We start from the raw sequence: 26,697 nt of genomic DNA, 5'->3' as shown, positions 1-26,697 counted from the left end.
GGACAGCTTTAAGAGAGTGCAAGCACATGACCCCTTTCTAGAATTCACCCTACCCATTACTGTTGGAGGTCCTGCCTGAACCTTCGTGACCATTCAGCAGACCCCGGGTTCTAAAACAACCTTCCGTTTCACTTGTGAAATGAAACCCATCCAAATCTGTGTAAACATTCATACTGTTAATCCATGTTTCCTGGAGATGTGTATTCTCCAAATTACTGAGCTCAGACCACTCCTCCCATCATGCCAGCTTTGTTCAGAGTTACAGCTACTCCTGTTGTCAGAGCCCAGGTCAAATCCCACCAAGGAACGCTGTCTCTGACATCACATACCTAAACGGTCTCGTCTTGATGCCAGCGTACACTGCATCCATGGTAGCATCCGACACGAATTGTAACCTTGGTCTCCTCTCCGCCCCTGAGGTAGCTACACCTCCTCTCCTCTCACTCTTCTGAGAGACTTACACGTTCTTATTGGTCCCGTTTGCTGGGCTTTATTTAAATACACTCTACAGTACAATGTCAACCATTGTTTTTGGCAAAGCATAATGAATAGAAGAACGTCTTCTGTTTGTCCTCAGTCTGTGAAAGATATGCTGTAGCAAACGTGTTTTCCAAATAAGGCAATAATGTATACTTATACAATTCAAGTTTAAGTGAACATAGGGGTTCTTATATATTCGTAGGGGCTGAGCGACTTCTGTCCTTAAAAAAATAAGATGAAGGATTTGTGCTGCAACTTATTTCTACAAAGAGAGCCACAACGCCATGCTATTGTGCCTTGGATGAACACACTAGGCGTTAGTGGGTCCAGACAGCCTATAAACACTCGAGCTTCTACCTGAAGGTCCTATAAGGTTTCCCCAGAGGCCTGACCCCTTGGGATAACAAACAGCTGGAGCTAACCTGTGCTAGCCTAGCACAGCACCCCTCAGCATCCTCCAGATGTAACTCAAGGGTCAAATTTTGTGCCTAAAATATGTGATTCTTTCTAATTCCTGCTGATTCTTTCCATATAACTTACCCAAGCTAATATCCACCAAGAACTGCACCGGACTTAAATCACATTCTAAAGTTCCCCTGGAGGGAAAAAATAACTGTATTTCAATCCCACAACAATAGTTTTGGAAAGCTGGGCTGTCATCCAGAAGACTAAATCAATCTTCGTGTGCATAGAACAACAAAAATAAAAACCAAAGACAGTAATCCAGAGAGATCTTTATGCCCACACCCCTAAGCACAATAAAAATCTATTAAAAAAATACACACCAATGATCAGTTTACTGGGAGTCAATTATTCATCCCTCTCCTTGGATTTTAAAATTTTACATCACACTGTTATTTACCCCGAACTGAGCCATAAAATCTAATTGTTTTTCACACTGCAATTTTTCCCTAAAAATCAAAACTAATAATCTACTAAAAAAAAATCCTGTAATGATTTCATCTCTGTTCTATACTGCATTTACATTTCAGATGTCCACGAGATGTGGCTGAACCAAGTCGTGTCTTCTCTAAAAACCCCATTAGTTCTTGTAAAGCCCCCAAACTACTAAAACCAGAGCCGATAAATCTCACCCTGTCTACCTGAGAACGATCTTCAAGGGGAAATCTAAAATACCCGAGCCAAATGTCGGAAGTGAGATGCTTCTCCCCTTTATAAGTGCCTAAAGATTAAAGGGAAAGATTTTGCTTAGAGAACATATATTCACTTGCAGTTTAGGGTGATGTTTACCAAATATCATAAATACTTAATAGCGACTGTTCCTCATGCTTCTAGCAAAAGGCAGTAAAACGAGACATAAACCTCAACAGCAAGAGCTAGAGCTTGACTCCAAATTTCATTCCTCGCCTTCCCCGCCAGACCCTGCTCAGGAGAGCCCAGAGTCTAACAGTCACCAGGGAGGATGTTGCTGAATCCCAAACACGGATATTATGTGCCCCGGGAAAACGATTAATCACGGAAACGGGAGGAACAACTACAGTCACAGCCTGAGCCACCAGATCAAGTTGCCTGTCTAATCAGTGAACAGGACGGGAGGAGGCCGTCACCACGTATTCCAATCATTTTTTTTTAATTTCATGTTTCTCCTATAAAGCCTGCCGAAACTCTAAAGGTAGAAGAAGATGGTTAACTCCTCGATGAAGGGCCGTGGAGATGTCGGAGGTGATTTCCGAAAATCTTCAACTAGAAATCCCAGCCCAGGATCACAAAGTACAGGCGGAGGATAGTGGCAAATCTCACCAACAAAGAACTTCAGATCGTGTGTCCGGTTGGCGCAACGAGCAAGGCTCACCCTCCTTTTGCTACATACTGCCCACCCGCTCCACTTGCGGAAATTGCTCCTACAGCTTAAAACACGTGTAAGGTTGCCAGCCCTCTGGAGCTCAGGGGCATACTTACAGAGTTGATGATCCCTTTAAGAGCTTGAAAACCGCCTTTGACGGGGAAAACTTGGTCCTTGGAGTCAGCAATTCTTTCCAGCTTTAGAAAGAAGATGAAGACTTAAGGGGAAGCTGAGACACACAGCTCTTTATGAATTTAAACTCACATGGCAAATTGTTTTGGTGACATTCATCCAAAAACATACTGCCTATAACTCATTCATCCTGTGATGTTTGTGTTAATGATCACACACACACACACACACACACACACACACACACACACAAATATAAACAATTAAAACTCAAGAACTAGAACTGGTGGTGAAGAGGCAAATTTCACTCCAGAAATACAACCATGAAATGAACTAAAATCAGTGGCCTCAAAGCCAAAGGAGTGTAGACATCCCATTGCTATCCAATAGCAGGAGAGTCTGGAATTTTAGACATTTACTCACACAAACTTGTAAAAGTAGGATGATTTGTTAAAAAAAATTAATAAAATAAAAAAAACTTCATGGAAAAAAAAGGTTTATATAGAAAAAAATCTTAAAGGTTTCTAAATGAATTCTTCAAATTCCTACACAAGAGAAAAGTTTCAAATCAAGCTGAGAATTCTAGATAGAGGTATTACCATCATCTCACCAATTAAGGTAAGGGGATATTCACATGGTATTGATTTAAGCATTTTCTTCTTTTAAGGTCCTCACCAAATACATATTCGGTAAATTTATTTTTAGTTAGTTTTCCGTTTTAGGAGAGCTCGTGTTATGCAAAATCTCCATCTCCGGTAAGCATAAGCGGTAAAGCCACAGCCAAGGGGCTCATTTAAATATCTTTAAGGTGAGCAGGTGAGTTCCAGTCTGCAGGTGTGTCATAACTCACCTGAGCTTGCTCAAAATCAAGGACCCCAACACAGTAAACACTAGCGCCAAGTGACCTGGACTTCTTTGCCTGTGAAGAAACAAAAACAGAAAAGAGGTGGAGGGGGAGCCAGAGGGAGGGAGGGCATGAGAGATGGAGGAGAGAGAGAGAGATTCAAATGAGCTACGCGTGCACAGGCAGCAAAGTGCAACAGAGGGAGTGTACACAGTTTCAGCTTAGCACTCACCTCTTTCTCTGCATATGATGGTACCAGGCCATCCAGTTTCCCGTCAGTCAGAGCGATTATGATACTGGAGGTTTTCAAGCCTCCTGCATTTTGAATTTGTTCGTTCGCCTGAAAATGAAGAGTAAATACACAACTGACAATTGCATTTTCACTTTCAACCAGCGCTGTCTGTGGAGCTGAATGCTTAGGTCTGGCAAAATAAAGATATTAAGGGCTACAAAATAATATATACTTATGTGAATTAATGTACAAAACCAGGCACTTCTGTTAGCATTTTTATTAGAAATATGTGTGTACTCATATAAAAGAGTCACTACACTCGGGTTCCCATGATACAGTTTTTTTATACCTATGATTGATTGATTGATTGATTGATTGATTAATCTGAGACTAACCCCAGAGGGAAACAGACTTGTTAGGAGACAAGATGCAAAGAAACTTTGCCTACTGACACTCAGAAAATGGTGTTTTCTACCAGTCTTGTGTCTAGGATGGACTAAACCATTGGAAAAGTAGACATATACATGGAGAGGGGTTTTTCCTTATATAACAAGAAACCATTGTCTCCCCTAGTTCAAAATGTACGGTAACTTACAAGCTTTAGCCCCTCATGGATGTATGTCTCTCCCACGGGCTGAACAGCTTTTAAATCCTCCAGTCCTTTGCTGATCTTGTATCTGGAAAGAAGGGCATTGAGCAGAGACCTTAACAAACGCTTTCCGAATAACTTGTCCCCATTGGTAGGAAACCAAGGAAAGCATGCGGCCTGGAGTTCATACACTCCTCATAATCTCTATCATGTTCATGGGCATGTGGTGACTTCTGGATTTTAACCATGTAATCCTAAAGGCAGTAACAGGTCGTGGAATCAAAGCACACCATACCCTGGTGATCCAGGAACTATTGATGAGACCTGCTTTCTCACGTGAGAAGGGACATGCTTCCTCTCATACAAACAAATACAAAAACAAGCATCTCAGCCTCCCTACTGGTCGCGCTCACCCCACCTCCCCGAAAGGGAACATTGCCTCCTTGCCTTATAAACTCCTATGAACTCTTACAGACTAGTAGTTACCCTTCCACATAGAGAGCGAAAGGTTCTACTTCAGTCTCACCAGGTCTTACAACCTCAGGATTTCACTGTTAGGGCGACCTGTTCACACACTCCGGCTCCTGAATATTCTTTTGAATGTGGTAGAAACTTAATACAGATTTGACTAATGAAGGAATAAGTGAGTGGATAGATGAATGGGTGAATGGGTGAATAAATCAATGGATAGGTGGATGGGTAGTAAAAAGATAGATGGGTGGATGGACAAGAGGACAATGCACTCTTGTTAGAGATAATGTGAATGAGATAAGTAAATAAACATTTTCCTTTTCCTTCTCTTCCTCCTCCTTCATCACCTCCTCTTCCTCCTCTCATTCTTTTTCTTCTTAGACACAGTCTCACTGTGTAGCCCTGGCTGACCTAGAACTCATTGTGTAGACCAGGCTAGTAAACTCATAGAGACCCACATGCTTCTACCGCTGTTGTGCTAGAATTAAAGGAATGGATCACTGATGGGAGCCTGCCCAGCACCAGTTCTCTCTGGAAGGCAGCAGATAGAAGCAACTGTAGTGACTGGGGTCAAGCTGATAACAGACTGGGCCCAGTGACAGCGATGGGCAAATTACAGGGTCAATACTACTGATAGAACAAATCTTAATTATCTGAGGCTGACAAGAATGCCCAGCAAGAATCTCTGAACTCCTTTAACTCTTATGTGTGCATACATATAGTCACACAGACAGATACACATTTGGTAGCAGTGGGGAATTAAGTAAAGGATTAATTGTTAAGAGTTCCTTTCTCTTTTGCCCTGAGCCTCTCCCTGGCAGTCAAGTGGCTTGGACTCCTTAACTCTTCGTGAATCAGAGAGAAAAGAAAGGAAAAAAAGAACTAAAATCCTTTATACGGGCCATATGCACAGATTCACACACACACTTATACATACATACATTCTGGTTGGCCCTGACCATTGGACTCAATCAACTCCATAAGTATTTATGCATGCTTACATACATATACATATACATATACATGTATAGATAGATAAACAGACTACTATACATACACATACACACACACACATATATATATATATACATACATACATACACATATACATACATATATATTTGGTGGATGGAACTGAGAGCCAAATACCATACATCTGTATTTGGTGGATGTATGGATGGGGTAGAGGCCCCAAAGCCACACTTAATTTCTTTTCTCTGGCCTTTTTATAGACAAAGTTCTTAGAAAATACTTCATAGATAAAATGTTACACAAAGGGGGAGTTGCAGAAGGATAGTGATATTAAGTTCAAAGCAGTGTTTCATTCCATAAGCTCATTATAAGTTCAGAACAACACTTTCACATGGCCTTGCTTTCGCATAGTACACACCTGTGGCTTCATCCTTGGACCTGACCTAGAATGAATGTTTTCCCTTGATCACAAATTTGTTCTAACCCTATTTCTCTTTTTAGTGTAATAATGAAAGCTCATTGCAGCCTTTAATATTTTATGAGGAATGGGCACATTCTATTCTTGACTCTAACTTTATTACATCTTTCTGGTGAAACAACAAAAACCATCTCTTAAAACTTTCTTCCTAAAATTACTTGAATCAAATCAGGAAATCCATAAAATCATTAATTCATCTAAGCAGCATTAATTCATGAAAGTTCATCTTTATATTGATCTGCAGGAAATTTGTTTAATAGGGTGGACGAATGCCCAAGAATCCTTAGACTAGGGAATAGTGATAAGAAAGGTATATCAGCTGCAAGATAAAGTCTCGTGGGACCTTACCTCTCAGAGCTCACCCACTGTAGACCATGCAAAAATGTTGGGCCATCTCCAGGAAAGTCACCTTAGCCCTAGCCTCTCTTAGATGGCTTCTGACAGATCACCATCTCTGGCAAAGAGTCTTTTTAATCATAACTGATTTATTGCACCAGTGAAAAATATCTAAATTGAGTATTCTATAAAGTTAATAAAAGCTATCTCATATGAATGAGTAGGATCCATTTTAGAGGTTTAAGTATTTGTATCAAAATCTCTTTTTTAAAAAAACCTAATAATCCTAAGAGATAAACTATTGTTACAAAAATAGTCCAAAATATATTCAATTTTTTTGAGTTTTTGTTTTGTTTTGTTTTTTGTTTTTGCTTTTGGTGGGTTTGTTTGTTATGCCCTCTATGTTGGTCTTGAATTCAGTACCCTCAACTTTCTGAGTACTAGAATCACAAGCATGTGATAACCATACCTAGTTATTCTGGTGTTAATTTTGCAGAAAACCTTTTGTCTTGCTTTGCTTTTGTTCTTTGAGATAGGGTGTCTCTGTGTAGCATTGGTTGTCCTGGAACTCACTCTGTAGACTAGGCTATCCTCAAACTCACAGAGATCTACTTGCCACTGCCTCCCAAGTGCTATGACTAAAGGCATGTGCCTACCAGCACCACTCAGCTTGAAATGTTCATTTTAAAAGTTCAGAGAAGATCTTCGTTTTAAAAACAATTCAACTCTTAGTTTTTAATAGAAGCAAAAAATGCTTTAAATGTAAATCTGGAACTATGAATAGCGTCAATAATATCCTTTAAAGAAACAGTTTATAGTATCCATATCACTGGGGATGACAGACAAAAGAGGTGGATTATAAAAATAATATCATCCTAACATCAAAGGCCATTGTGTGGGGTCTTACAAAGAACTCCACGTGAACATTGTATGTATGTACTTGTTTGTAACGTGTGGTCATTTCACATAAAATTAATAGGAAATATATTTAAATGTTTCAATAAGCCATGCACCAGTGTTTCACACATTTCAAAAGTCACTAATTGTATTTTAACATCATTAATGCTTGACTTAAAAAGCCACCTACTCAAAGCCTTTAGCTGATTTTACTCTTCTCTACTTTCTATCTGTAGCTATATTCAAATTTTACTATGATAAAACATAGTCTCTTATATTGTTTCACCCAACTAATTAGCTTAACTGTTCACATCTCGGTGAGACCAGAGGTTTGGTACAGCTGCCTCTGCCTTCTATTGCTGATGTAATCATTTGTTCTGAACCTGTTACTTAATATAATGCCTCTTGCAAAATAAATGCCTAATAAAATTTCAGTTTTCCATAGGATACAACCACAGTTCCCCAGACGACTCAGTAACTACCATAATGTATAAGTTTGTTTTGTGTAAATATTTATATTTGAGATCTAGGGAAACAACTTGAAACTGATTCTGTCTGAGTAGAGATAAATATCAAATACTTGGTATTTCTCCGAAATGAGTGGCAGTGTGTCCTCAAGCATTAATGTTTGCTGTCAAAGGGAGAGAGACAACTGATGTGCAAGCTTACACAAACAGAATCTGTGTGGTAAAAATAGCCCTCCCATTGGCTCAGGCCCACTCACCACTGCATGTAAAAGCCTGAAGCATGAGCAAGGCAGAGTAGAAGGAACCCACTAGTGTGGAATTCAGTCTTTTTCAGGCACTGCTAGTTCAATAGGGTAACAGAGAGCAAACACATCAAGGGTTTCCATCTTTAACATGCCTACCACCAGCATGCCCCTCCATACGGCACAGTGGTCTATCATGTTTGTGTTATACAACACAGGAGTAAAGTGCTCCTTGCCCAGAGCCAGAGATATGGGTATACATGAGGCAGGTGTAGTCCACCTACAACAGTATGTATCCAGTCTGTCAGTCGTTTTAGGGAAACTGGAACCCAAGCCAAGACGGGCCAGATAACAAGGGGCTTCAAACATGTAAATGTTCTGTCTCTCAGTCAGCAATCGAGAAGTAAAGAGATGCTGTAGATGAAGGACAGAAATCCTTATGTACATTCACGATGTTGGGACAGAGGACTGTAAAGGAGACTGGGGACAAGTAGGAAGAAATACAGGGTAGGAAATGGTGGGGGGCTGTGAAGAGACGCCCACACTCAGGTCATCTTGAAAACTCCATTTCCTTGGGCTTCGTTGTAATGCTGTGTCAACTACTGGGAAGGGTAATATTGAAACCACATCAGTATTTGTTTGAAGCTGTTGCCTAGGATACTGCTATCACCCAAAAGCCCATGAGGCCCCACAGCTGCTGTCACCTTTGAGTACTTGCTAAGCACTTCCTCCTTTCTGCTTTTTACAACTGTGTCAACCCTTCATTAATCCCAAATGTCTATTCCTCTTTCTTCGCATTTATCAACGAAGATTATTTTCTCATAAAATATATCTTGATTCGTTTACCCTCCCTCTGATCCTCCCAGTTCCTACCCACCACCCTTCCCATCCATATCTACTCCTTTTCGGTCTCATTAGAAGAGAAAAGGTTTCTAGGAGCTCTTCTGTCAACTCTTAGCTTGCCCGGACTGACAAGAAGCCTGCAGTGAATGTCTTAGTCACAAAATTCTGTTAAGTTTTTATAGCTACCTACTTATCTAATCTTGTTTTCTAGGGTCTTACCTAGTTTTACGTGGTTTATTAATGTGATTATGCCCTAAGAAGACTCAAGTATGTTTTGGAATGGGGCAGGACTAAAATAAATACAAGTGTTTATTAAACGTCTATTTGTTTTTAATGGAGAACCACGGAACAAACCCCCATAATCAACTAAAGAAAGATGGAGGGAAGAGACAAAGAGGAAGGGGGGGGATGGGGAGACAGAGAAGAACCTAAACACTGACTCTGACATGAAACATTGAGGTCTAGCAGGGTCACTCAAATGACTCTGCTGAGAAGAAAGGGGGGAGGGAAGTGAAGGGAAGTGAAGGGGAGGGGAAGGAAGTGAAGGGGAGGAGAGGGAAGTGAAGGGGAGGGGAGGGAAGGAAAGGGAAGAGAAGGGAAGGGAAGGGGAAAGGTGTATTATATTGAGAACTTCCTAGCTTACCTAATTTTAACACTGACCATATTTTTGGAGCCAAGTTTACCATTCAGTGCTCCTGGAGGGATCTGAACTAAACAGGGGAGTCTCTTAAACCATAGCTAGAGTTTCTAGAATGGCTGAGATCAAGGTGGACATAAACTGATAGAAAGAATATAAAATACCTTCAAAGCCAACCTTGTTTCCTCATCTGCAAAACATTTTCTTGACGGAGCCTTTATGGGAATGAATGGCGGATGCTAAGTCCTTAAGGGAATTAAGATCACTGAGTCCCAGCTCCTGTTCATCACGGTCTGTTAGAACATTTCCCTATTAGGATGACTCTGTTCACCTTGTTTATGCTCTTCCGGATTTCAAGCAGTGCTCAGACAAGCAAAGATCAAAAGAGGAAGTAGAGACCAAGGGGGGAAGTGCAGACAAAAGAGGAAATAAGAGAAAAATGTGAGCGGTTATATCAAAGCTTTGACAAGGGGAAGGTACCAGAGAAGAACCATGGCTTGCCCCCAAATTCAAAGGGTACCACAACAGCAAATGCAACCAACTGCAGACTTTAAACTCATGGTTTGAGACACCGTTCATATCTCAACCTGGCCTCAAACTCGTGATCCTCCTGCCTTAAACTCCAGGTGTATTAGGTCACAGTGTCTACAACCTTGTACATCTGTTAAAATCCATCTTTAATGGGCAGGTGCTGGCTTTTGTTCTTGTCACTAGCCCTGTAACAACTCTTGGTTAGCATAACAGTTATTTGAATAGACATATTTGTGTCAGATATGGTAAGTAATCTACAGATAGTTGAAGGCACTGAGGAGGATACTTGTGGGTTACATCCAAATACTAGTGCCCTATTCAAAGTATTTGAGCATGTGTGGGTTTTGGTATGTGACAGTGGTACTCAAAGCAATCCCCTCCACACATACTGAGGGCAGTTTGTTATGGCAAGCTATCTAATGAGGTAGGATGACCCGGGGGGTTGGAGTAAATCAGAGATGAATTGAAACCCTGGTTCTACGAGTGACACACTGTATACCCGTAAGCAGTTGGGTAACCTTCCTGAATCCTGTTTCTATACCAATGAAATATAAATAGTAATGTCTATCTGGATTTTTGTTTTCATTAAGACTAGAGAAGCATGAGACCATTCAGCAGCCCTGAGCATTCAGAACATTGCAAGGGCTTAGACACAGTGTATAACTGAAGAGATTCGGTGGGAGTAGAGCCCAGAGCAGAATTCCCATTTTCCCTTTAGACTCCTGTGATACTGTTCTAGAAAATCTGAAAATGGTGTTTCAGTCTGGACTCCTTGTGACAAAATGGAGGAGCTGATTAGCCTAGTTCATCCGAGTCGGCCTGCAACCCTCTCACACCTTCTATTCATCCTTCAGAACACACAAAGAGGGATTGGTAAGTTTTGTGTAAGTCTGCAAACTACAAATACTATGCACAACGTCTTCTACATTCCCTTGGATAATAAAGATGAACAATCACAAAACATACAGCTTCAGAAATACCTTATGAAACCGCGGACTCTCTAGCAAGCATAAAACTCCACGGCGTCGCTTATTACTACCAGTTTTCACTCATTATTTGTGCTTAAGTCCTTGGGAGTTTGAATTTGGGGGCATTATCCGAACTGGAGAAGGGAAGGGGAAATGTGTCTGTTATAACCCAAGGCAACAAAGGAAGAGTAACAAAAGAAGAATGTGCTGCTTTTTAGAGGGAGCAAAAGGCAAAGAGGGACAAGAGAAGGGTGAATAACTAATAAGAAAGCAAAAGACAGACTCCATAGGAGTTCCTAGTGACTCAGGTCCCAGAGGCACCAAAGCAGTGCGAGTTACTGTCATTGCCTTTGGCTGCTTAACCATAACTCGATGACAAAACCCTACTGCTGAAGACACCAGTCACTTTGGATGTAAGAGACAGAGAAGCCAATCTAGAACTCTCCAGGAAACTCTATCCTAATGGCTAGTTTACATCATGTCAGGGGAGAAAAACATCAACGGTTATACCCATCGCTTACATGCTATACACCACCAGCCTACCCAGCAAAACCTGTTCACAGGTACAATAGTGATGTATAGTTATGGATTAATAAACTCCTCTCTGATTGGCTATGGAGCCTGCTTCATAGGGTTTTATGTCTGATACTATAAGCCTTGTCAAAAGTTCGTGAGTGGGCGGAGCATAGGTACTAGGAGAAGCAATAATTGTTTTCCACATGATCATGATGTCCTAGTGCATTCTAAAATATTCACACTTATGCCTATAGAACTGATCTCAACATCAGCCTGAGATCCTTTTGTCAACAGGTAATGGTTAATGTGGAGACTCCTAATTGGTCACGGTGATCAGTGTAAATTAAAACCACGGGATCGACCTAGAGAAGATTCTTGAGTGATGTAGCCCAAACTCAGAAAGCCATGTCCTCTCTCATCTGCGGTTCCTACCTCGGGATCTTCGCATAGGAGTGGGCAACATGGATGAAATGGAATATATAAAGAGACAGTTGGGTGGCTTGGGATGGGAGAAGCAGGGTATAGGTGACATGACGTGGAAAATACGATAGCTACGATAGCTGAGAGAAAAGAGAGCAATACAGAAGGAAGTGGGGAACAAAGCACAAATGACATCGAGGTTGTTCTTCAAATGACCCAAAAATTCGGGTAAAGATGTGATCCCTTCTCACCATGCTGCTCACTGACTGGGCAGGTCTGACTCTGTCAGGTATGGGTGGTCATTGAGGAAGCTGCAGAAACTAGGAGGGTGGATGGCCTTGCTCACAGGGTTGGCAAAGTGGAGCTAGTACTGATTCCAGTGCTGGCCATGGTTCTATTGCTCATGGGTAGGCTGGGCTTTGCTCAAGCACAGTGCTGTCAAGGTGGTCACAATTTCATTCAGTGAAAGTCTTCAAAGACCATGACAGAGGAAGCTCCCATGCCTTATTGAGTCATGGACCTGGAACTGGAGCTAACAGCATTTCATACTCATGTCTGCTAAACGTTGTGGCCAGTCAGTTCCAGACCCAGGGAAGACTTTAGAAACCATGTGAACATACGGATGTCTTATCATCTAGGACATGACAGACTCTCACTATAATTCACATAAAATCTTGCCTGTTGCTTACTCCGAATATTCCTCTAAGGCCTACATTTCTGGTATGGAATCCAGACCAATAAATCCAAAGGAGCAGTCTAGGATCTGAAAATACCTGCCCACCAAATCCCCTGATAGTCTGATTTTATGAAAGGTTTCTCCATTTTAGCCTGCATGTTCTACTACTCTGGCCTTGAAGTTCATCCCGGCTTCCCCTTTTTATACTATGGCTTCATTTCCTCACTCACTGTCCTACTGTGCTACTGGAAGTGACCCCTACATTTTACTACTTCTGTGTGTTCAGGTTTGTTCCTCAAGCATGAGTAAAAGTGTAACGAACTTGTCATTTTCTAAGACAAGTCCACAGGGCAAAGTAACTGTTAGTACATACATCATCAGAACACAGAAGCTGCGGTAGCCAGGCCCATCCAGAGGCCAAGTCTGTGGCCAAAGCAGACTTTTCTAAACAGAACAGTTCCCTAGTAGAATTCCTAGTAGAATTCCTGTTAATAAATAAATCATGTCAATAAACAAAACAAGCCAAGTTTGGCCATTTCCTATCCCTAGTTCACTGGCTTGTAAGAACAGAGTAATACAGAAGATGATATTTTCAGACTGTGAAAGACTCTGATTCATTTGAAGAGTACAGAAGGGGAACATGAGTACCCTGAGTCAGCACAGCACACTGACGTGTTCCTGTGTCCTGTCAGGCCAGGGTGAGTTTGACTACCAACCTGAGCCTCTGTAGACAAACAGGGCCACTTGAAATCATTGATCTTCCATTAGCAATGTGGTACAGGATAAACCTGGGATAACCTTCAACTCCACCTTAGTGCCTTTCTAGCTAATCATTAAAACATAAGGAGGAAGAGACTATGAAAATATGCACAGTAACTGAAGGTCATAATTGCAGACAGGTGACAGAAGCAATGAGCAAAACGCAAGCAGGCACAGACCTTCTGGTGCACCCAGAATGTGTTAAATCCTTCGCTAGAGCTTCTCAGAGACGGCGCTCAGTCACCTAGACACGGCTCAATGGTTGGGACACTTAGCGCCTTCTGTGGAGCGCCAAACTTGGGCTCGACTCATGTCATCCAGATACTACAGAGCTCCCATGCCTAGTTGACCCAAGGTCCTGTCTCCTCACTAGCAAGGAGAATATGGGCCCTCCAAGCTAATTGTGTTCTAGATCTCCATGCTTTCTCTTTTCAATCCTTCAATTCCACTCTGATTACACGCCTGAACCCCACGGCTACAGAACTCTGTAAGGTTTCGACATTTAATTCAAGCACTTAATTAAAGACTTTTCTACATGTTTCCCTATTGAATACACGAAGATTGAGATTATGATGATGCTCATCATATGTAGTCTTCTGCCTATAAGAGAATCATTAACAGTTTACTGTTTATCTTCCAGCCTTCTACTCCATGTGATTTAGAATACATAAAATGCATTAAAAAAAATTTATCTCTTTTACAGAAAAAAATGAAATTCATGTTAGTACTTCTGCAATGTGGTTATTAATTTACTATATCACATGCCTGTTTTATATCAGTAGTTTGATTTACTCAACTACCATGGCTGCATAATATTTCATCCTAAGTATATAGTACCATGATTAAAATACAACTGATTGACGAGCATAGAATTTGGATATAGTTTCTCATTATTAAACATAGTTTTTTAGTGTCCGATGTTGCACCTTATATCCGTCTCTGCTAAGCCTGTGCAAAAACTGGAATCTCTTACTTGAAACTTGCTACTTTTATAGATACTGACAATTTTCCTCCTAAAAATTATGTGCTAATTTATGAGTTATCAACCATTTATCAAGAACTATTTCCCCACAAGTAAATATTTAACTCTGTTTTTTAAATAATTATAAGGAACCCACTCAAACAATAAAAATGCATACATTGTATAAACTTAATTAAATGACTTGTGTCATCGCTATATGTTTACGTAAGGACTATTTTTACTTAAGTCATGTTGTGCTCAAAATCTAAAGTCCGGTTTGGGTAGACAAGTCTTTGTTAACTTAAGGCAAATATAGATAGTGAAAAGGAAGTGGGAATGTTTACAACTGCCATGTAAGAATAGGAAGGGTACGTAGCAAAAAACAAGTCAGTGTTTACATTACACTGGCATAATTTATATTGTGGGCCTAACTAGAGTTTGCTCTATTGTAGTGGCTCTAAGCATTGACTTAGGTTCTGGCATCAGAAGAATTCCATCATTCAACCTAGACTGTTGAACTTCTACATGAACCAGGCTCTGATCTATGGTTGGATATATAAGTGAACAAGAAAAATAAGAACGCTGTACTTTCATATACTCTAGGTTCAGGGAAATACAAACTCATTCATTCATTGATTATTTAAAAAATATGAACAGTGTTTTTGGAGATACAGGACGTCAGAGAAGACCTGGGATAGAGAAGGAAGAAAGGGCCTACTGTTTAACTAAGCGTGGCCCATTCGTGGGAAGTGAAGAAGACCATAGGATATGGGGGAAGACTGGCCGGCAGCTGGACGGGGTTTTGGAGACATTTGTTTCTCTTCTAAGTCATTAGACTGGGTTAGGCGTTAGAATGACATAGTCTATTAAACATTGGCTAATTCACTGCTTGGCACTTGCTACTGGGAGCCCTTAGACAAGATAGATGACCTATCTTAAAGTACAAGTCAATTACAACACCTATTACATAGACTTAACAGAGGTTATGCATAGAAAGCACTTTACAAATTATAGGACATGTAAGAATCATTCAGCAATTTTTTTATCTAAATCATTATCACAGAATTAAATAATTATGAGTGGAATTGGGCAGAAATAATTATTCACATTTATGTGAAATAGTAACTAGACTCTCTAACATCCTCAAAATTCTTTCTTTTTCCATATTCTGAGAGGTTACATATTTGCATGCCTGACCCTTTAATGCAGTGGCTCTCAACCTTCCTAATGTCGTAACCCTTTAATACAATTCCTCTTGTCGTGGTGACTTCCTGCCATAAAATTGTTTCATTGCTATTTTATAATTGTAATTTTGATACTGTTATGAATCACAATGTAAATAATTTCTGAGACAGAGGTTTGCCAAAGAGGTCACAAACCATAGGTAGAGAACCACTGCTCAACTATGAATCTTGGTTATTTATATACACAATCATGCCCTGATTCATTCTTTCTTTCTTTCTATCTATCTATCTATCTATCTATCTATCTATCTATCTATCTATCTCTATCAGAAACACACACACACACACACACACACATTAGAGTACTATCTTTGTGGACTCCAAATCCCATATATAAAGCAGACAGGTAAGTAAGTGGATCAGAGGCTTAGCAGGTACATAGACAACAGAAGTCATGGGAACAAGAGAAAGGTGGATGTGCTTCAGATTAAAGTATTTAATGTGACAAAACTTTAAGCAATGGGTATCTAAAATGTATAACCAAAAGTTGTCTACCATGATTATGAGTCTGTGGATTTACATAACGCTAGACTTCGTGCTAAGGTCCTAACAGAAGACACAGCCCTGGTGCAAATACGTATTGTCTTCCCGTCTTGCCTCATCACTTTAGCAACCCCTGAGAAATACAAAAGAACAACTTCTTGTATTTGCCAAGGTACGCAAGACTGTGAGTAAGACAACCAAAATTGTGAAACTCTCTGTACTTTTCTTTTGCTTAAATACTGCTCTCGTATCATATGCTTAGATCTATTTGCGTGTGTGTGTGTGTGTGTGTGTGTGTGTGTGTGTGTGTGTGTGTGTACATGCACGCATGCATGCACACAAACTCTTGGGAAAGTTTATAAGCAGTGAGTAACCCAGTTACTAGGTTTTACTACGGAAAGCCACAGGGGTCTAGGAAACAGTTGCCTACTGATCTGCCATCTCAATAAGAAAGCTATTTCTCTAAATTTAGAATTGTGGAGTGATTCTATATCCAAAGATGGAGAATCACAGTTAATTTGATTCCAATTCAATTAATAGAACTAGTAAAATGATAGCTTCAAAGGAAGTAGCCCTTTTTAATGGAAATTGCTCTATGACATATAAAAATATCACACTGCCCATTATCTTATTTGGACCTGCACAATAACCCCAAGAAACTATGGCAGATTGTACACCTGTGTTCTATAGACAGAAAAGGTAGCACTAGTAAGGGATTCATTTCATTTTGTGTGTGCACATGCACGTGGAGGTCAGAGGAATATCATGGGTGTCAAGCCTCAGAAGACATCCGCTGGTATTTTGTTGCTGTTGTTTTGACACAGGGTCTCTTGTTGGTCAGAAGTTTCCTAATTAGGCTAGGCTGACTGTCCAGCAAACTCAAAGAATCCCTCTGCCTCTGTCTCACAACTGCTAGTACTATAAGTGTGCACTGCCATGTCTAGTTTTTTTGTTTGTTTGTTTTGTTGTTGTTATTATTTTTATGTAGTATCTGGAAATTAAACTCAGGTCCTTAAGCTTGCATGCATACACTCTGCTGACTGAGCCATCTCTCCATGTCCAAAGCTCTTATCTCATGAATACAAACCGATTATAGCTTTCCTTCTTTTCATCAACTTCAGTCCTTACAACTCCCTTATAAGGTAAGGTTTACTTTTGTCACCATTAGGAGCAGCCTCTACATGAGAAAACTGAGTCATAAGAAGCTTGTGATGAAGCAAGTTATCCTCCTCAGTCACTCAACTAATAACCTAGAGGGGTGGGATTTAAACTCAAGTAGACTTGCATGAGTAACTCTTGAGTGTGTCATGACGTTCTTGAGGGACAGCCCCTTCTCCCACCGACTTCCATCACTTGTGCATTGGACTTAACCGTTGACAAAGGATGTGTTTTGAGCTTACTTAAAAGATTTAAATCCCCTCACACATGTCTAAATATTATCAGTCTGGGCGACCAGTGACTATGTTTCATCTCCAGTGTGATGGAGAACCCATATGCAAAGTGCCTAGCAGAAACCCTGGCACACGTATGCAACTGTCAGTTACCGAGCCCCTGACATGCCTGGCATTGTGCTAAGTGCTTTGCGATGTATATATGAATGTCATGAATATTAAAACCGTGCTTTCCTTCCTTGACATGCTAGATCCGAGCTTGACTCTTTGGAAATTAAACTGGACAGTAAAGATGGGTCCTTTTCATAAAGCCAAAGTTTTTTATATTGATGCACATAGGAAACTATGATCATGGGTTACAAGGGACTGTAATTGTTGAGAACCGCATGTTCATAATAAATTAAGCCAGCAAAATACAAATAGGAAAACTGAGGTTCTAAGCAGGACTGACAGCCTAGAGAGGGTTTCCTCTTCAGGCAAAGAAAAACTTTACACAAGCTTTACATATCTATACACATGCACATGCAAATGCACATAGTATAGCATAGCATAGCATAGTATGATGTAGTATAGTATAATATATATAAATTTTTCCTGAGTCAATGAACTGTAAACAAGTTATCCCCTTCGCCCTTTTAAATAGCATGCTTTATTGATTTTTTGGAAACTCAAGAAATAACTGTTAAAGTATATTGACTGAGTTCTACAAAATTAACCGAAAAACTATTTTCAGGTTTTTTTTTTAATTCACAAGTTTGCTCCTCAGAAAATTGGAAATAGACTCAGAAATACCACTCTTGAGAATATCCCAAAAGATGCCCCACCATGCCACAGGGGCACATGTTCCACTATGTTCATAGCAGCCCTATTTGTATTAGTCAGAAGCTGGAAACAACCCAGATGTCCCACTAAATGGATACAGAAACTGTGGTTCATTTACACAATGGAATACTACTCAGCTATGAAGAATGAGGACATCCTGAGTTTCGCAGGCAAATGGATGGAACTAGAAAATATCATCCTGAGTGAGGTAACTCAGAACCAAAAGGACATGCATGGTATGTTCTCACTAATGAGTGGATATTAGCCAAAAAAAAAAAAAAAAAAGTACAGAATACCCAAGATACAGCCCAGAGAACTCAAAAAAGTCAGCAAGTTGAAGGGCCCAAGTAAGGACACCTCAGTCCCACGTGGGAGGGAGAAGAAAGCAACCACAATGGGGGAGGGAGGGAGGGAGATATAGGGGAGGGGAAGGGGATGGGGCTGGGGAGAAAAGGGAACATGATCTGGTTTGGGGTGAGGGAAAAGGACTGAAGCCCTGAGGGCCAGCAGAAAGAATGGAAAAGGGGAAGAAGGAATTTGGGAGGACCCTCCAGAATGTATCAGAGATGTGGGAAGTGAGAGTCTCAGGGTTCAAAAGGGGGACCCTAGATGAAATGCCCTACAGTGGGGAAAGGGAACTTATCTTCAGCAGAAAGACAGGGCATCAAGTGAGGGATAGTGTTGCTATCCCACAGTCAAAGCTCTGATCCATAATTCTTCCTGTCTGAAAGAAATGCAGGGATGGAAATGGAGAAGAGCCTGAGGAAAAGGAGATCCAGTGACAGACCCAAAGTTGGATCCAGTTCAAGAGGAGACCCTAAGACCTGACACCATTGCTGAGGCTACGAGGTGGTGGTGGGGGGTTGTCACAAAAAGGGACCTATCATGACTGCCCTTCAAAAGACCCAACAAGCAGCTGAAAGAGTCAGATGCAGATATGTGCACCTAACCAACGAACAGAAGCTCCTGACCCCTCTGGTTGAATTTGAGAAAAGCTGGAGGAAACTGAAGAGGAAGGCAACCCTGTAGGAGGACCAGCAGTCTCAATTAACCTGGACCCCTGAGATCTCTCAGACACTGGATCACCAACCAGGCAGCATACACCAGCTGAGGTGAGGCCTCCAACACATATACAGCAGGGGACTTCCTGGGTCTGGGTTCAGTCAGAGAAGATGCACCTAACCCTCAAGAGACTGGAGGCCCCAGGAAGTGTAGAGGTCTAGTGAGGTGGGAGGAGTGGGGACATCCTTGTGGAGACATGGGGGGGGGGGTATGGAATGTGGACCTGGAGGGGAATAAAATCTGGAGTTTAAAAATAAGTAATTTAAAAAAAAATTCACACATTCTGCAAACCAAAGAGCTGCAGTCACCCTTGCTTAAACTGTAGATCAGAAAGAAGTGATGTCAACATGATGTTACCTCATTCCTTCAGTCAACAAGTAGTCACAAACCAAGGACTTACGCACTGTGTGTTAGGGAAGTGAAAATGCAGCATAGCATCCCCTTTCTGACTGGAGAACTCATAGTCGAGCAAGCCAAAGTAACTCCAGGAAAAGCAGCCGTGATTTAGATATGTGGATGGCTACTTCCAATGTGATATACGATGACCACACAGCATAGAAAGAGTCACAAGAAAGAGAGTGACACTGGACAGGAAGGCCACTCCTTTTCAAAGTACTGAGAGGTAGCAGGGTGTGTGTGTGTGTGTGGTGTCTTATGTGTGTGATGTCTTATGTGTGTATGTGTATCTGTTGTGTGTGCATGTGTGTATATATATGTGTGTGTGTGTGGTGTCTTATGTGTGTGTGTCTTGTGTGCATGTGTGTGTATGTATGTGTATGTGTGTGGTGTTTGTGTGTGTGTGTGTGTGGTGTCTTATGTGGGTGTCTTACATGTGTATGTGTGTGCATGTGTGTGTATGTGTATGTATGTGGTGTCTTGTATGTGTGTGTCTTATGTGTGTGGTGTCTTACGTGTGTATGTGTGTGTTGTGTGCATGTGTATATATGTGTATGTGTGTGGTGTCTTGTATGTGTGTGTGTGGTATCTTATGTGTGTGTGTGTGTGGTGTCTTATGTGTGTGTGTGTCTTGTGTGCATGTATGTGTATGTATAGTATATGTGTGTGGTGTCATGTGTGTGTGTGTGTGTATGGTGTCTTATGTGTGCGTGTCTTGTGTGCATGTGTGTGTATGTATGTGTATGTGTGTGGTGTTTGTGTGTGCGTGTATGGGTGTGGTGTCTTGTGTATGTGTGTCTTGTGTGCATGAGTGTGTATATGTTTGTGTGTGTGTGTGTGTGTGTGTGTGTGTGTTCTTATAAAGGTAAACAAACTGAGCATCACTGAACTTCAGAGAAAGACCGGAAGTGTAGAATATATTCTACATCCAAAATGAATGATATTGACTTTCAGATGGTCTACACCTTCACATTACTCACGCTGCCTCCACCCCACCCCACCCCACCCCACCCCACCCCCTGTCTATTGCAGAGCACTGACTTGTCTGTGTGATTGCTCGAGCCCACTGAGAGGCCTGGATCACCACACGGCAATATCAATCACGCCCGTATGACTCATCTCTCCTAAAAGCCCAGAGTTGAAATGATAATGCACTAACCTGTCTCCAGTTAATGGCAAAATGATGGTTGCTTGGGAAGAAAACACAATGAAGGACAATCTCATTTCAGGACTGCAAAATAAGGAAATAGACAGTTAAAACATTTTTAAAAGAAATATTGGTCCAATACAGAAGCAGAGCCAGAGAGTCTCATTTAAAATTAGTGTCAGTGAACAGTCCTCACTTCCCTTAAATGGAACTCTCTAAGTAGATCAACCAACTCCACTCAGTCGTCCTGTCTGCACTGCATTTCTTTTTATGCCAGCAGTGCTTCTCGGCTCTCAAAACACTCCTCCATGAATCACTGGGGTTTACATCTAGAAAGAATAACTGGAAAGTTTCTAGACTGCTACAACACTCTTCCCTAGAAAAATATTCCTTCCTTTGATCTCCTACTACATCTCTTTGCAGGAGGCCACACCCTTCACTTAGGGCTGAAGAGAAGCCAATTTAACTTAGAAGCCACTGTTATGACCAGAGTCCAGAAAAAATTCATCGTAAATACCGTAAATACTTAAATGTCTTAATACTTAATAATTACATTTCCTAATACTTCAAGCATTTAAGAAATCACTTTTTTTGATTTGGCACTGGAACTTCCCAATTTATCTTCCAGGATTCGGGTACGAATGTCTCTGAAATGTGGTCGTTTTTACAAAAGCACAAGCTAATCTTGCTCAGGTCTGAAACCGCAGATATGAAACTATGACACAAGCCGAAAGGTCAGAATTCTCTCCGAAGCCCCTAGCCTCTGTGAGCATTGTGCTTGTCGGTAGCCATCTTCGATTCATTTCCCACAATGTATAATTAGTAACTGAGCAACTATACTTGAGCCAGAGAACGGTGTATGGTATAGAAAGCCAACTTGCAAGCCAGAGTCAGTAAGAGCCTCGTTTTCTTCAGATGCTACACTGAAATAATCCATTGCTTCTGAATAACACTGTATGACACTCACAGCACATTCTGTGACTGAATCAGAAACTTATCAACAACTGTCTATTCCTCTGTGACAGTTACAGATATACGCTCTTGTTTATTTCTCTTTCCTCGATGGTTTCTTTGTTTTGTTTTGTTTTGTTTTGTTTTTTAACCTCAGACCCTGTCCGGAAACCAGAGTGTTCTCTTTGGCTCCTCCTGAAGTAGGAGACTGATGACTGAACCTGGACAGGCATACATTTTTTATAGGGATAGCTTCATTGCTGCCAATAACCAAAGCGGGGATTGCCTAGGCCTCTACAGACTGTTTGAAGTTACTTGCAACATGACTTTCAAAATGTTTTGATCATCCGAGCCTGTTTTACAGAAAACATTTGGGCTAACGAGACTGAAGGAAGCAATATTTAATGACACAGCTCCTGTTCCTGTCCTTCCCATTATCCTGATAAACTTGCACTTGTTTCCTGGCATTTTTCTTTTTTTAGTTCCGAAAGAAAGAAAGAAAGAAAGAGAGAGAGAGAGAGAGAGAGAGAGAGAGAGAGGGAGAGAGAGAGGAAGGAAGGAAGGAAGGAAAGAAAGAAAGAAAGGGAAAGGAAGGAAAGAAAGGAAGGAAGGAAAGAAAGAAAGAGGAAGGAAAGAAAGAGAAAGGAAAGAAAGAGAGAGGAAAGAAAGAAAGAGGAAGGAAAGAAAGAAAGAGAAAGGAAAGAAAGAAAGAAAGAAAGAAAGAAAGAAAGAAAGAAAGAAAGAGAGAAAAACAAGAAGAGGGGAACCACAAAGAACATGATATCCAAGGGTTATTTTTAAATAGGGACTGCCACTAATTCCTAGTTACTTCTAAATAAAAGAGTAAGCTGGATTTACCAGCAGCTACTCTTTTTATAGGCCAGGAAAGCAGTGTTTGCCAGTCAGTGTTTGCTAGTGAAGCCTCCTGCATATATAGTGGGGTTGGGTTTTAACCCAGCCATGCACCCATGCATTGTGTGAACACAACTCATTTCTTTAAACATGCACACACACACACACACACACACACACACACACACACACACACAAGTGCTTTTCGGCTCATGGGTTATTAGCATGCATTCATTTAAAGTTTCCCAACACTTTCTCCTTTTAAACGTGGACGTTTACAGAGCTAAGCGTGTGGAATTGAAAAATATGGTATGGATACTATTTGCATAAAAATGTATTTTTTAATGTGGTAAATTATGAGAAAGCATAACCCAAACTCAAAACAGATGAATGGTCAAAGAGGAAAAGACATTAAGAGTTGAAGATGTCTCCTCACACCTTGTGCCAAGTTTCTAGGAGCCAGATAAACTGAACTTGCAAAAGTTAAGCTGAAAGGCTCGACAGAACACCATTCGTGAGAGAGCCACCTTGGGACCTGTAAAACTCAGCATTTTGATTTCGGGGAAGGTTTTCCTTGCAAAGGGTTTCAGCACAGGGAAACCTGGCTGTTTATTCGGTTTCCCCTCCAATGCCAAGAAGGGTACAATGGGGAGACATACCTCACAAATCTCTCTGTCAGTTGGTGGACAAAATTGTAAATTTCAATCCAGTTATTTGCTACACTCCCAGACCTGAAAGAGGAAGATAAATTGATCAGAAAGACAAAACGTGGGTGGGCCTTAATGGCAAACATTTCTTCAGTTCTACAAGGCACATGATGGGGACAGAAGTGGACTGGGGGCCTGGCTCCCCTCTTCAAAGTGAAGTGCATGTTTGGGTTGTTCACATCCAGAGCTGAAACTTTAGTGTCTGGGATGAATCAAGGAAACCAGGAAGACCACACTTCTTTGGGGGCAACTGATACGAGTGAGACCTGGCTTTTCAAAATAAAAACACAAGACCTCATTTCTCAGGAAATGCAAACCACATTGGGTTTGTTAAGGCTTTTTTTTTCCCTGGCTCCCATGAAAGCTCTGTTAGCCGGATAAAATTGGCAATCTTTAGAATGTCTATAGGGGTCTAGGGGAGTGTGATAAAGATGCCAAAGAGTCACAAAAGTTCCCTGGGATGAAACAAGCTGCAGGTGGCCACACTCCCATTTCCCAAGAGACTCCAGGGCAGAAAGCAGAGCATGCCTCTCCTCTGGAGAACCAAGTACCCCTGGACTATTTCTCTACAGCTAACGAGCTTGCTTTTGAGATGAACCAGCCACATGCACACTAAGGAGAGTGCCCATTGCCTTCCCCGGAACGCAAACACACCTCAACTTCAGTCCTAGCTGACCCAGCGTTGTCCTCCCTCCCAGGAGACCCTGACCCCACAGTCCTTCACTCACTTGTCCAGGACGAAGTACAAATCGAAGGCTTTTTTGCAAGAGGGCTGTTCCTGGGCTTGCAGCAACGACCCCGGACCGCCCACAGTCAACAGCCACAGGCCAGGGAACAGCCAGCTCCCAGGGCTCCGCGCCCGGGACCGACCTGCCACCATCCTGTGACCCGGGACCAGAGGCTCCCTTCGTCTCACAACCCCTCGGGCTCCGGGGTCTGCTACTGGGCTTCTCAGAGCTAAGACGAGAAAGAGGCGGAGTCACTGGGGACTCACCCCAGGGTCAGAGGCTGAGCGGGGCTGGGATGCCCGCTCCAAGCTCAGAGCCACCCAACAGCTGCCACCGAGGAGAGAGAGCGAAGTCCTGGGAGGACAAAGAGAGTCTCCGCGGCCGCCACAGCTGCCGCCGGAACTCTGGGCAAATCCCAGTGGACGGAGTCCAGTCCTCCCACTCCCGGTTCCGGAGAGTTGCTGCAGACAATGAGGCCCGCGGCGACAGCTCTCAGGACAAGTTCCTCGCAGCCTCCCGCCGAGTCTCCAGCGCCCACCCGGGAGTAGAGAGGCTGGCGTCTAGCTGGCGTGATGAGCAGTGGGACAGATGCCCGCGGACTCCACGATCGCCAGGGAAACTCAGCCGAGTCCTCCTTTTCCGCCTCTCTTCCTCAGACCGCCCAACTCCTCGCAGCACTTTACAACTTTCTTCTCTGCCCGGAACCTGGCGCCGTGCCGCAGGGCGAGCTTCTACAGCTGGGGATGCAGAGCGCCCGGGGGAGGCGCAGGACCCGGGGCAGCCCAGGCCTGGGGGGTGGGCGCTGACCGGTTTGCTCGTGCGAGCCCGAGGGCGGAGCAACGGGAGGAAGCCCGCCGAGCCACACAAGCACACTTATGGGTTCGTGCTGAGCGGCGGATGACTAACGCCTGCCCGATTTCGGAATGGAGAGAGGAGTTCTGAAAAACAAACGTCCTCTAGATACTAAACATACCCAACTCTTCCACAAGCCTGGCCCGGCCTAGTTTCCCCAGCTGTGCTGGAACAGCCCTCCGCGCGGTTTAGAGACTCAAGACCAGCTGTCTTGTGGACAGTGATGGCCTTATGCCTCATCCCTCCACCTCACCCCTCCGCACCCCTTATCCATCACACACCGACCTGGTGACACAGGCCTTCGTGTTTAAGAAAGGAGACTTCCTCTTTTTCTTCCATTCTTTCTTTTTTTTTCTACTTGATATTTTTTCCATTTCTCATTAATTCTGAGAATTTCATGCGACATGTATTGATCATATATATTCACCCCCAACACCTCCCTCTAATCCCTCTGGCATCAACCCTTCCTACACACAACCCTCACCTTGGTGTCCCTTTTCCTTTTTTTCCAGAACCCATAGACTCCAATTTGAGTAGTCCATATACACCTGGTCCACAGGGCCACCCACCGGAGTAGGTTTGACATACAAAGAGCTAATTCATTCTTCCTTCCTTCCTTCCTTTCTTTCTTTCTTTCTTTCTTTCTTTCTTTCTTTTTTTTTTTTTCCGGAGCTGGGGACCGAACCCAGGGCCTTGCACTGAGCTAAATCCCCAACCCCAATGAGCTAATTCTTAAGGAAAACTACAGTCCAGCCCAGAAGGCATCAACTGTGCATAGCTCGAGGGTGAAGGGTGGGGTCTCATGAAAGTTTTCCCATCCATGCTAGCACGTGGACTGGCTTGATCTTCTGCAGGTCTTATGCGACAGTTTCAGCGGCTGAGTATCCATGCGTACAGCAATCTTGTCCTGTCCTGAGGACAGCGCTTTGCTCCGGTGCCTGACTTCAAGTTCTTGGAATCTTTTCACTCACCCTACTCCCACCCTTTCTGGATTGTCCCAGAATGTTAAGGAGGGCTTATGATTTATGTGTCCCATTTGTGGCTGAACGTTCCATGGGCATTCTCTTTGATTTGGCCATTTGTGGGTTTCTGCGTTAACTGCAATCCCCTGCACCAAGAAACTTGTCTGACGGGATCTAAGAGTTGTGCTGATCTACGAAGTAGAGATAAACGAATTCAGAGGGCCCTTTGCTTTGACGTCCATTTATTTGCCCCAGAGTAGTAGACTCACTTCTGTGACCCGTGAGCAACACAGCCAGACTTGGTTCTTGGCCAGACTTAGAGTATCAGATATGCTTCTTTTTGTGTAGCGGGTCTGAAACACAATCAGAAAATGGTTATTACCCTATAGCCTTTGTACCATTATTGTAGAAATGGTCACATCTTGCTTGCCATGCTAGTCATTCTTGTGGCTCGCAAGCCTCACTGGTAGGCGGGACTATTGATTGCTTTTCTTTCTTGGCCGCTTACATAATAATTCTAAGACTATAAGAACCAGACTGCAGAGAGACTACATCTAGGTCAGTTACAGATGGATTCCTCAAAGTCCTGTGTCCAAAATGCATAGTGTCTACAGCAATAGGTCTTGACATCAAGTTCTGGTAAGCAACCAAGAGTAATTTTAATAGCCTGTATTGATTTAGGGACTCGTTCGGACACCTGTAACTGACAACTTAAAGGAAGGTTATCTATCCCTCACCTGGCACTGGGCTTTTAATTTCCATCTCTCCCAGCAAGGGGCCGGCAATCACTTCTTTAGCAGAGAAAAGCACCTCGGAATATCTTGTCCCACTTCCACTGAGCCTAG

At 42.3% G+C, this 26,697-nt stretch overlaps 1 protein-coding gene across 1 annotated transcript in view; it reads right to left on the bottom strand.

Annotated features, from left to right (window-relative positions):
• Antxr2 (ANTXR cell adhesion molecule 2) overlaps positions 1 to 24,783 on the bottom strand; it is a 141,742-nt gene extending 116,959 nt beyond the window's left edge. Inside the window, 7 exon segments of the mRNA NM_001398916.1 lie at positions 2,401 to 2,481; positions 3,267 to 3,335; positions 3,493 to 3,600; positions 4,088 to 4,169; positions 20,813 to 20,884; positions 23,263 to 23,334; positions 24,039 to 24,783. Of these exon segments, the coding sequence (NP_001385845.1) occupies positions 2,401 to 2,481; positions 3,267 to 3,335; positions 3,493 to 3,600; positions 4,088 to 4,169; positions 20,813 to 20,884; positions 23,263 to 23,334; positions 24,039 to 24,190 (636 nt within the window). The 5' untranslated portion in view covers positions 24,191 to 24,783.
• Positions 24,784 to 26,697: the final 1,914 nt, after the last annotated feature.

This window comes from Rattus norvegicus, chromosome 14, assembly GCF_021556685.1.
Source record: "Rattus norvegicus strain SHRSP/BbbUtx chromosome 14, alternate assembly SHRSP_T2T, whole genome shotgun sequence".
Taxonomy (NCBI): Eukaryota; Metazoa; Chordata; class Mammalia; order Rodentia; family Muridae; genus Rattus; species Rattus norvegicus.
The sequence above is the reverse complement of the archived record's forward strand: the minus strand, read 5'-3'. Positions and strand labels throughout refer to the sequence as shown.